The 11,189-nt window shown below is 55.2% G+C and overlaps 1 protein-coding gene across 1 annotated transcript in view; it reads right to left on the bottom strand.

Moving 5' to 3' along the window:
• Positions 1–1,774: 1,774 nt before the first annotated feature.
• Positions 1,775–11,189, bottom strand: part of JPH2 (junctophilin 2) — a 69,332-nt gene continuing 59,917 nt past the window's right edge. Inside the window, exons 3-6 of the mRNA XM_045444517.1 lie at positions 8,034–8,152; positions 5,539–6,218; positions 4,652–4,746; positions 1,775–3,498 (exon numbers count right to left, since the gene is read on the bottom strand). Coding sequence (XP_045300473.1) covers positions 4,666–4,746; positions 5,539–6,218; positions 8,034–8,152 — 880 coding nt within the window. The 3' untranslated portion in view covers positions 1,775–3,498; positions 4,652–4,665. The remainder of the gene's footprint in view (positions 3,499–4,651; positions 4,747–5,538; positions 6,219–8,033; positions 8,153–11,189) is intronic.

The following is an 11,189-nucleotide window of genomic DNA, read 5'->3' as shown; positions in this document are numbered from 1 at the left end:
TCTCACCCTCCGTGTCTCTACCTCCAGCAACTAGAATCCCATGGAGCGGCCCTAACAACTTAATAATACCGTCCGCCATGCAAGGGATATGAATATCCCCTAGTAAGTGCTGGCCATGATCCTGCTGCGATGCCAGCACGACGGCAGCATGAGCCTAGTGCTCAGAACACCACCGGCCCCACACTGCCAACATCCTTCCATCTTGTGGGAAGGAGAAGGTGGATGCCCCTTTGTTATTTACTTTTCTTATTGGGTGGAGCTGATGGGTGACTCTGAGTCCCTGACCAAAAAGAGACGCCCCCTATGGATACCTGAAATCTCACTGGAGCCAAGTATTCTTTTGATAACTTTGGATAACGCATTGCTCTGTCCAGACTTTTTTACAGTGACAGTTCCTCTGTAACTTGCAAATGCCCAGATGAGGATGACGGTGCACCAGCCACTTTCCTCCCAGACAAGAGGGGCTCGGGGGAGACTGGGGGTGAGGGACGTGTTGTGTTGTCATGATCTCTAGAGAGACCCCCACTCCACACACACACCTTTCACCCCACTTGCTTTTCTGCCCCCCACAGGCGACTTCCTTCCTTCCTAGAGACCAGAAGAGGATGAGGGGCCCGCTAAGGGAGGCCTTCCTAGAGTGGGAGGCCTGCCCTCCAGCTGTCGAGCCATCCCCAGGAGGTGGAGGACCCGAGGCCAGGCCTGGGCTTGGGCTGCATTTCCCTCTGGCCCAGCCACCCCCCACACCAGCCCTGCTCACGCCTCCTTCCTGGGCTTGTTTTCCAGCAAACTGAAGTTCCTTCTGCCCAGATACCCAGAGGGGCCTCTGCTTGCTCCCCGAGCATCCTTTCCTACCGCCCTGGAAGATTCCTGCCAAGACCCTGAGGTAGTGGTCAGTGATCATAGGCCCTGGCAACGCCCACAGGGTGGTTTCAAGTTCCTCTTTGGCACAAGACACCTTAAATGAATGCTGGACGTGGGAGGCACTTCCCGGAGCTGCGGCTGGCCAGGACTGGGACGGTCTGTGTGCGGCACCTGAGCCACCAGGGGGCGCCAGACTCTGACCAACCGTCCCTGACTGGGAGACTCCAATGGGGGCTCAGGAAGGAGCCTTCTTTATCTTCTTTTTTTCCCCTTTCCCACCCCCGATGAGCCTTCTTTTCAAACCATCCAAGGCGATTCTAATGCAGTCATCCCTCTGCCCCTACCCCTCGCTCCCACGTCCTACACACACACACCCCCACACATCCCCACCCCTTTGGGACTCCTGGGGTCCTCCATCAAAATGCAAGAGGGCTTTTGAGAGGGCTTGGGCAGTACTGTGGTGTGCAGCCATGATGACCCATGTCTCCATCTCTCCACTTCTCTCTTGGCTGGGCTTTACTACATAAGCGTCGACATTTTGCGGAATCCTCACTGCAGTTGGACACAGCTACTATTATTTCCCCTGCTTTATAGATGAGGAAACTGTGGGTCACAGAAGACAAGGGGCTGAGCAGGACTACAGGCCAGGAAAACCTAACCTCAGAGTTCAGGCTCTTTCTTCTACCATACGCTGCTCAGGGAAGGTTCTGGAAGTCTGCTTTAGAAATTCAGGGTTTGTCCTAGAAGGTCTTTGATCTGCCCCACCAGAACTGAAGCCCTTTGGCTGCCCCTCAAGAGGTTTTAGAGAAACTGTGTGTGTGAGAGAGAGAGACAGGACCCCCAGCCTCTCTTGCCCCCTTTGGCCAGTCCCTCAACCAGGGCCCACAAGCAGACACCGCAGCCCCACCGCAGCCCACGAGCAGATGCAGGTTTATTATTCCACAGACCGCAGCATCCTGAACCGTCACCCCAAACACCAGCTCTAAAAGTAGGCCTGGGAGCTCTGGTGCCTGCAGGCTTGCCCCCAGCCCTGGGCCAGACCAAAACCCGGGCCGTGGTCTCAGAGCTGAGGCCCGGGGCCCGCCGGCCCTAGCAGCACCCCCAGCCCAGCCATCATCTCTTTGGAGTCCAGAAAAGCCCACACACAGATGCAGAGCCTCGGGCCGGCTGAGGACGGGGGTATCTGCGGGCTCCCCTCCAGAGAAATGCAGTCCCAGATTCCAACCACACCGGGCAACGTCAGGAGCCCTCAAAACAGCCAGTGTGGGGATGGAGGAAGCTTCCCAAGTACTGAGGGGGAGAGGCACAGCCGACCTCTCATCAGAAGCAAACTCGAGGTTCGACCACGGCACCAAAGCCCCAAGTCCACAGACACAAAGGCTGTGGAGCGGCCGAGGCAGTTCTGCTTGGACGCCACTGCCACAATCCTCCCTGGGTTTGGAGGGGCCTAGAAGCCTTTCCCTCTGTCCTCCCAGGTGCAGGGGGCCCCGCGAGCCCTCGGCTTGCACCCGGCCCCCCAAGCACAAGGGAGCAGAGGCCTGGGGTGGCTCAGAACATCTGTAATGAGCTACATGCAAATACCGTCTTCTGCCAAGCAAGCCAAGGGGCTTAGTATCGAACAGACCGCACCCACCGGGGCCCCCAGACTTGCTCTCCTCTCCCCGGGAAAGCCTGTCTCCGGCACCTGCCCCAGAGTCCGCCCCGGGCAACCTGCCTGGGCTTCCAAGGGCTTCCATGCCCACTCTCCCCTGAGCTGGCGATGGGCCCTGGTGAAGGAAGCGGCACACCAATTCACAGGGCACCCTGCTAGCTTTATCGTGGCAGCCCCGGGGCTCCTGGAGGGTGAGCCTTAGCACTCTGAGCACACTGGAAGCCTGAACGCAATGCCAGCCTCAGGCTCAGGCATGCCAGAGAACAGGGGCCATCCTAACTGCCCCTGTGCCCACTTCCCACCCCCACCCCGGGGCCACCTGGTCAGCGGCCTCCCGGCTAAAGGCTCCAGTGCCTTGCGTCCCCCCATCCTCTACGGGTCCAGCAGGGAAGCTAGCTGGACCGGTGGGAGGAGGCAGGAGCACCGTATCCCGGGGTTCTCGAACCGAGCATGTTTCCTCTGTTGTCATCCAGAACATCTGTAAGCAAGGGACGGAGTGGGTGCTTCGTGGAGACCATGGAAGGCAGGGCCTCTGCTCTGTGGGCGGCTCTCTGGCTCGCCCACCACAGGGATCTGCTGCAAGTTAAAACAAAGCAGGGGAGGGGTGGAAGGAGAGGGGCTGGGAGTTATATTACTGTCCTGGTTCAGTGATTTCTCCCGGAACACACGAAAGCTCAGGGAAGGGGGACCCTGGCAGCAAGGCGAGGGAATGGATGAGGACGAGGGACAGGAGCGCTCGAGAGACCGGGGCTCCTCCTTCGAGGCCTCCCCTGCCACAGGCACGGAGCTCCTGGAGGATCCCCAGCACATTCTGTTCCTCTGGGCACCATTGGCACCCAGCATAGGCGCCACGGGAGGCCTCCAAAATGTACGTGGTGTGCACGTGAGCTGGATCCCGGGGCTCCAGGTCCAGAGTCCAGTCCTCCTTGGCCACCTTGCCTGGCAGCGCAGAAAGACGGGTCCTCACATCCTCAGCAGGAACTCCTCTGCAGAGAGACAGCAAGAGGGTCAGGCGAGAGAGGGAGGGAGGGAGGAAGTGCTAACTTGCCTGGTACGCTCTTCCCTGCCCTCCTCCTCCTTACTGCCTTCCACCCTTCAGGTCACAAGCTGTCAGTCCCTGCAGCCATCATTCCCAGATCCCCTGTAAAATGAGGCCCCTGCAGAGCTCAGCACTCACCCCCCAGGGCAGCACCTACCAGGCTAATGTCGTCACCGGCTATTTGCAGGGTGACTGGACAGGGATTTTCTTCTCCTCCTCTCCTGGGACGGAGTAGGAACCTCCAGCCCACACTAAGCTAGGATCAAGGGAGGGGGTCTTTGGTTGGGAGCAGGGCAAGAGGCAGAAACTCTGTTAGCATCACCAAGCACAGGCTTTATGGTGTAAAGGCTGGTCCCAGCAGGCAAAGATTTTATTTGTGGTGTGAGTACTTCACCCTGAGACTCATGAGGGCCACTTTCCGTCAGGCCAGCCCAGCCAACCTCCTTTTCCCAGGACCTTACCAAGCCCTCCCAGCTCCATCGTGGGGAAACAACTGACAGCAGTGGGGGGGGGGGGGGGAGTGTTTCTAGAAAGGAGGACTGGGGGATGGGGAGGCTGGGGGCGGAGGGATTACAGACTGAAGCGGGCAAGAGAGAAAGGGAGGGCAGAGAGAAGGGGGCCTGCCCATGCCAGGCAAGCTCTGTGAGACTGTGAGGGTCTGGGGAGAGAGTCAAGAACTGTTTTGCCTGACATCCGGATGTCTGACTTGTGCCTGTAAGTTAAGGGTTTACTTTCATCTTCACCCTGTTTCTTAGGGCAGGAGTGTGTCCCTCCTGGATCTCTAAATCCCAGCAGAGAAGTGGCCCAGTAAATGGTGATACATTAATGAACAAGCGAGTGAGTGAAACCCCCAGTGCTCACCTGACAGGGAGCAGGTGCTCTGCACGTGTTGAGACAACGAGGTGTGTGTGTGTGTGTGTGTGTGTGTGTGTGTTGTATTGAGGAAGGCACCATCTATCAAATCCACACTCTAGGTCCCTGCCTCTGTTGGGGGATGGGCCTCAATGAGCCGCAGGACAGATGCCCAGTAGGCAACTTCCCTCCTCCATCACCCTGGTGCCGAGAGCTCTCCACAGGCTCCCACCCCCTGGTAGACACACCTGTTAGACAAGGGTCAGGTCAGGAGGTGAACGAAGAGGATGGCCAGGCCGATGTTAAGCAGGATCACCATGCAGATGAGGACAGTGTTGGGGACCTGGGAGCAGTGGAGAGAAGCTGCCTGAGTTCCCATGGCCTCTGAAACACCCCCTGCCCAAGTCCCTACAAAGCTGGACAGAGGAACAGGAACTTCCGGAAGAACCCTCCTCTGAGCACCCCGCATTTTGCTCACTGCTGTGTCGGGCAACTGGACAGCAGACCATCAGGGCTGGAAGGATTCTGGGAAATGATTAACCAAACCATTTAGGGTCCAGGTTGCAAAGCACAACAGTGGGCAGCACTGGAACTGGAAGCCAGGAACACGCCTTCCTTTCTGCGAATCCCCCCTGGGCCGCATCCATGGGTCCCACAGACCTAGCTTCATTCTGGTCCCTGAGTTTGCAGCTCCCAGCCCCTTTTAATAAGCCCTATTGGGCCCTTCCTCCACTGCCAGGAAGCCCTCCCTGCTACACCCTGTAGCAGATGCTGCTGGTGCTCAGCTCAGATAGCCCTGGTCCCGCAGATGCACTCACTCCCTGCCCATCCCCAGCTGCCTAGGGCTCCCAGCACCCCCTTCCCCAAAGCACTGCCTCTGACCAGAGGGACCAGAGGGAAAGGCCTGTCCCCTGCCCCAAGGTGCGGGACTCTGCAGTGAAAGTTACCTTCCCCATGCCTCCAGGGATCAGGCTACACTTGACTAAGCCCACATCCCTGCTGGGGATTTCCCTGCCCTATTCTGTGCGCTCACCCTTCCCACCCTCAAATCATCCTCACTGGAATCCCTCCTGGAGCCCAGCCACCCTGGGGGACCCGACGTGGGACACCTCCTTCTGCCACAAGCTTCACTCACCTCCTCCACCTCCACCTCGGCCTCCGCTGCCTGCGCCGCCTCCTTCCGAGCCTTCTTCTTGGCCCCCGCCTTGGTCAGCCCTCGGGCCTCGGTCTTGCGGGCCTTGGCCTTGGGCTCGGCTTTGGGGACGATGGGCTTGGGCTCCAGCTTGGCGGGGGAGTTGGGCGCGGGCTCGGGGGCCCGCACTGGGGCGGCGGCCGGCGACGGCGGCGCCGAGTCCGGCCCGGAGGTCTCCGGCTCGGGCTCGTCCTCGAAGGGCGGCGGCGCAGGCGGCGCGGTGCGCACGGCGTAGCTGTGGTAGCCCCGGTACAGCGCCACCTCGGGCTCGCGCGACGGCGCGGGCGGCGGCTGCAGCGCCTCGATGGCCATGTGATCGGTGGCCGGCCGCGCGGGGCTGCGGCGGCCCGCGCCCTCGGCGCCCGGCTCCCCGTTCCAGGCGCCCGGGCTCGCCGGGCGGTCCTTGGTGGCCCCCGGACGGGGCCGCTTGGGCTGCGGGGGCGTCCCGGCCGGCGACGGGGGGCCGCCCTCGGGCCCGGGGGGCTCGTGCTCGTGCAGCTGCGGGCTCTCGCGGGTCCGCTGCTGGGGGCCTGCGGCTCCTGGGCCCCGCTCCGGGGGCTCGAGCAGGCTCTCCGAGTTCTCCAGGATCTCCTGCAGCAGCCGACGCTTCTGATACTCCGGACCTGCCGGGAACAACCGGCGAGGCTGGCCTGGAACCCCGGTCCCAATAATGATGACCCTGGGCAAGCCATTTAACCCCAGCCTCCTTTATTTACTCAGCCAGCAGCTTCCTACCACCTGGCCTGTGCCCAGCACTGTGCCAAGCAATTTCCAAACAGTAGCTTGTTGAGGTGTTTTAACAACGCTATGAGCTCCGTGCTATTAGCCTCATTTTTACAGATGAAAGAAAGGGAGGCTCGGAGAGGTGGCATCGCTTGCCCCAAGTCACCAGGCTGACAAAAGGCAGAGGCAGGCCCAGATCCAGTCCGAATAGCTCCAGAGTTTATGTTCTTAACTGTGGCACTGGTTTCTTTCCACTCCCTTATCTGAAAAATGGCCTGATCATACCTATTTCACAAATACTAATGCAAGGTTTAATTGAAAAATGCATGTAAAATGCAAAGCTCAGGACCTGGCACAGGCGAAATTGGGGCTGGGAGGTGTCGTTCTTCCTGGGACCAGCAGGGGGAGCGCTGTGACGGGAGCCAACTTACAAGTCCAAGGTCCCCCAGCCAGTCCCCAGTGGTCTCCTTGCTACAGCCAGAATAACATTCAGAAAATACAAGTTTAATCGTGCCACTTGCCATAAAGCCCTTCAATGCGGAGAACGGTCGCCCACCCCCTGGGCTCCCACTGCTCTACCCAGGCGCCAAGTCTGTATCTGAGTCAGGGGCTGCAGAATCCTTACTCCACAGCCGCATTTCCCACCACCTCTGCTGCTTGTTTTACCATCTAGCTTCCTCGCCTGCCACTCCTTTCCGTTTCTGTGCCTTTGCACCCACAGTCCCTTCCTCTTGATGTGCCGGTCCCACATAGCACTACACGGTGCAGTGATTCTCAACGAGTGGCCCCAAACCAGCAGCACTGGCACTTCCCAATCCTTGTTAGAAAATCACATTCATGGGCTCTATTCCAGACCTACCGAATCAAAACCTCGGAGTGGGCCCGGTGTTCTGTGACACGTTTGAGACCCACTGATCCAAGGGCAGCCTTCTCTAACATCGCCCCGCCTGGAGATGTAACTCCCTGGGTTATGCACTCCCTATGAGCTCCCAGAGCCCCCGTTCCAACCACACAGAACGTACGCTGTGTGGAATTTAATCGTGAAAGGGAGACGACAGCCAACACCAACAGTTATTGAGAGCTTGCCATGGACTAGGCCGTGTGCTCTTCACCTGACATGCATTTAATCTGCTGCCCAAAAAGTATTATTCTTACTCCCATTTTACAGATCAGAAAACAGGTTTACAGAGGTGAAGGAATTGAACAAGGTCTCTGAGCTGGTTAGCAGTGGAGTCAGGACGTGAATACATGCCTCACGCCTGATATGCTGTCTTCAGGATTCAATGCTCCTCTAGATTCTGGATCCCGGCTTTGTACCCCAGAGCCCAGCACAGTGCCTGACACACGGGCAGCACTCGATTAAACTGAAAGTGATGCGCAAGAGTGGGAGGGCTTAATGCCTCCTCCTCCACAGAGACCTCTCCCTTCACCACGCTTCATCAGCTCAACTGCCCTGCCTGCAGCAGAGAGAGGAGGCAGCCAGGAGTGGGGCCGATGTGCAGCTGGGAGCCTCTGATTCCCCACCACGACCTCAGCATGGGTCCCCTGGTGTCACTCTATCCCATGCTTTCACAATACCCCGTTCTTGGACTCACAGACATTTGTGAACCCACCTGGGTATCTCAGCTTTCCAGCAAACAAACAAAAAGAAAAATGGTCCAACCCTGGGGCCTCCCTCACCCTGTCCTGCCCGTCCCCTCCCTGGGTGGCCCTACCTGGCTGGTAGAAGTCTGGAGCCAGCTCCCTGGCCAAAGTGCGGGCAATGCTGGACTCCTGGTTGGCAGCCACGGCGGCCTGTTCCGCTGCCTCAGCTTTGGCCTTGGCGTGGCTTGTCCTACGGAGACAACATGGTAGAGACTCAGAATCCCTCCAGAAAACCAGGCCTCTGCCCACAAAAGATAGGCTGGCCAGAGCATTCATTCACTCGGGCTGTCAATGAATATGTATTGAACCCTGTGGCCCAGACTGCTGTGCACTCCCTAGACCATTCCCTCTTCTTTCTGAGCACACAGGTAGGCCACATGTCTCTTGCGGTCAGTGTGGTCAGGCAACTGAGTTCTGGCCAACGCACTGTGGGAAGACATGACATACGCTGTTTCCAGGCTGGGCCCATGAAAACTTCTTCTGCAATCTACATCCTCTCCTTTTGCCCTGGTGCTGGTTGGATGGAGGAAAAGCCAACACTCCAGAACAGTGAACTTAACTTCTTTTGGGTCCCAGACCCCTTTGGCATCTGGTGATACTTATGGACTCCTCCTCAGAATAATGTTTTAAAATGCATAGAATACATAGCATTACAAAGGGATGCAATTATACTGACACACTGTTACCGAAATACTTAAAGGAACAAACTTGTAATATAATCTCTGGGTCCTTCCTCATTAACATATTGAACAAAATATCTAGCAAGCGTATTAACTACACTCATTTTAAAGTATAGATTAGCATAAAGGGTATTTCAAAGATATCTGCAGTAGGGGCACTGGCTCAGTCAGTGGAGCATGTGACTCTTGATCTCTGGGTTGTGAGTTCAAGCCCCACACTGGGAGCAGAAATTACTTAAAAAAAATAAAATCCCTTCTTAAAAGAAGATATCTGCAACAATAATGTAATGTGAAAGTATATGTGATTTATACCAGTGACAAAGTCACATATATTTCTTCATGTTTTATTTTTATTTTTGAGACAGAGAGAGTGCAAGAGGAGGAGGGGCAGAGAGAGAGGGAGACACAGAATCGGAAGGAGGCTCCAGGCTCCGAGCTGTCAGCACAGAGCCCAACACGGAACTCACACTCATGGACCACGAGATCACGACCTAAGCCAAAGTCGGATGCTTAACCGACTAAGCCACCCAGGTGCCCCAAGTCACAGATATTTCTAGTACTACTATGGTTTTTTGCCTACCTCCATAATTTGAAGCAAATGCTAAATTTCAGTTAGAAGTTAGTAAAAATAAGATAATTTTCCTCTCTGTTGTAGAAACTTTTGGCGCTCTGCCCAGATCCCTTCGCTGGGCAAAGGTACCCACCCTTAGCTCCTGTATAGGCTGCTAATGGCTCATTACTGTCCTAGAAAATTGCACCCAACAGAAGCCACATTGCTCCGGAGGTCAAATCGCCACCCACTCCAACCAAGCGGCTCACAACTAATGACTGATGACACCCACCAGGCCCCTCTTGACCCAGGAGGAACCAACTCTGTGGTAGCCACAGAACACTCTCCCACCCCCTGCCGTGGGGTCAGGCTGAGGCGGGACTGCAGGTAAGATTACATCCTTGTTGGGTTCCCTACCCTACTCTGTCTCTGTCACCCTCCCCTCTCCTGAAAGCATCCCCTCAAAAAATCATCTGCTCATGGGGCACCTGGGTGACTCAGTTGGTGAAGCATCCAACTCTTGATCTCGGTTCAGATCATATCTCACAGTTCTTGAGATGGAGCCCCATGTCGGGCTCGGTGCTGACAGCACAGAGCGTGCTTGGGATTCTCTTTTTCCCTCTCCCTGTGCCCCTCCCCGGCTCGCGTATGCACACACGCTCTCTCTCTCAAAATAAATAAACGCTTAAAAAAAATAATCTGCTCAAGAATCCCCACCTCAGATTCTGCTTCTAGGGAATCTCACCTAAGACAGCATCCAGGTTCACAGACTCCCTGAATTCCATCCACAGAACCCGCTGTGAACCCCATGTTAAGAGACACAGTGGAAGGAACCGAGGTCCAGAGATGATTATAGATAATGCGAAGTTCCCTTCCCACAGTCCCACACTGGAATGTGGAACATTTAGCCATTACATTTAAACATTCAGTGTGGAACATTTAAAGAAGCCTTAAATGTTTATTGTGTTAACACCTGAGATCTGGGAGATGTTCCTTTCAGCTGTTAGTCTAGCCAGAAGCACCTACTAAAATAACAACTCCATTGTGGGCCAGACACAGTTCTGAAGGAATTATCAAGATTATCTTATGTAATCATCATGATGCCTTAGGGAGCTGGTGCTGTTATTATTTTCCCTATTTTACAGAAAAGAAAACTGAGGCACAGACAGGTTAAATAATTTGCCCTGGGTCTCAGGGTCATTAAGTGCAGGAGCTAGGAATTTGAACCCAGGCAATAAGGCCCAGCGCTCGTGCTCGAGCACTACTCTGGAACACCTGCCACCCTGGGGCACTGAGGACAGAGACCTGAGGATAAGACCAGCCCTGTCCCTGCCCTCACAGCCAAGTGAGGCAGGAAGGAGGTAAACAAAACGACAAAACGTATTTAATACAATGCAGTTAAATAAAAAGAACTTAACTGCTGTTGTGAGAAGTGCCACGAAGGAAGTGCCATGAAAATATAGAAAAGGTACAGCACATATACAAAAAAAAAAAAAAAAAAAAAAAAAATTCTAGAGCAGGAAGACAAATAGATCGGTGACAGATGTGGGACCAGGGAAGGTTTCTTTGAGAATGTGACATTTACTGAGATGAAGAAAAACATAAATTAGACCCATAACAGGAGAGGTGGGCACAACAAGGCAGAAAGAAGAAAGAGCATGTGCAAAGGCCCTGAGAAAGAGGAAGAGCTCAGTGCTTTGGAGAACTAAACAAATGAGTGTCCACATCTGCTGATGAGACACACCTCAGGGAGCTGATGTGTGTCTTTGCATCTCAATCTCCAGTATATAGAATTGGGCCTGGAATAAGGGAGGACAGGCCCTTTACCTACGTTATCCCCTTCAATCCTCAAAATGTCTGGGAGGTAGTTTTTACTGTTTGCACTTTACACATGGGGAAACTGAGGCTCAGAGAGGTATCTTCTCAAGGATGCAAAATAATAGTTAATACTTACAAAGCATTTACCACATGCCACGGGCTTTGTAGAAACCAACTCA

This window comes from Leopardus geoffroyi, chromosome A3 (assembly GCF_018350155.1).
Source record: "Leopardus geoffroyi isolate Oge1 chromosome A3, O.geoffroyi_Oge1_pat1.0, whole genome shotgun sequence".
Lineage (NCBI taxonomy): Eukaryota > Metazoa > Chordata > Mammalia > Carnivora > Felidae > Leopardus > Leopardus geoffroyi.
The sequence above is the reverse complement of the archived record's forward strand: the minus strand, read 5'-3'. Positions and strand labels throughout refer to the sequence as shown.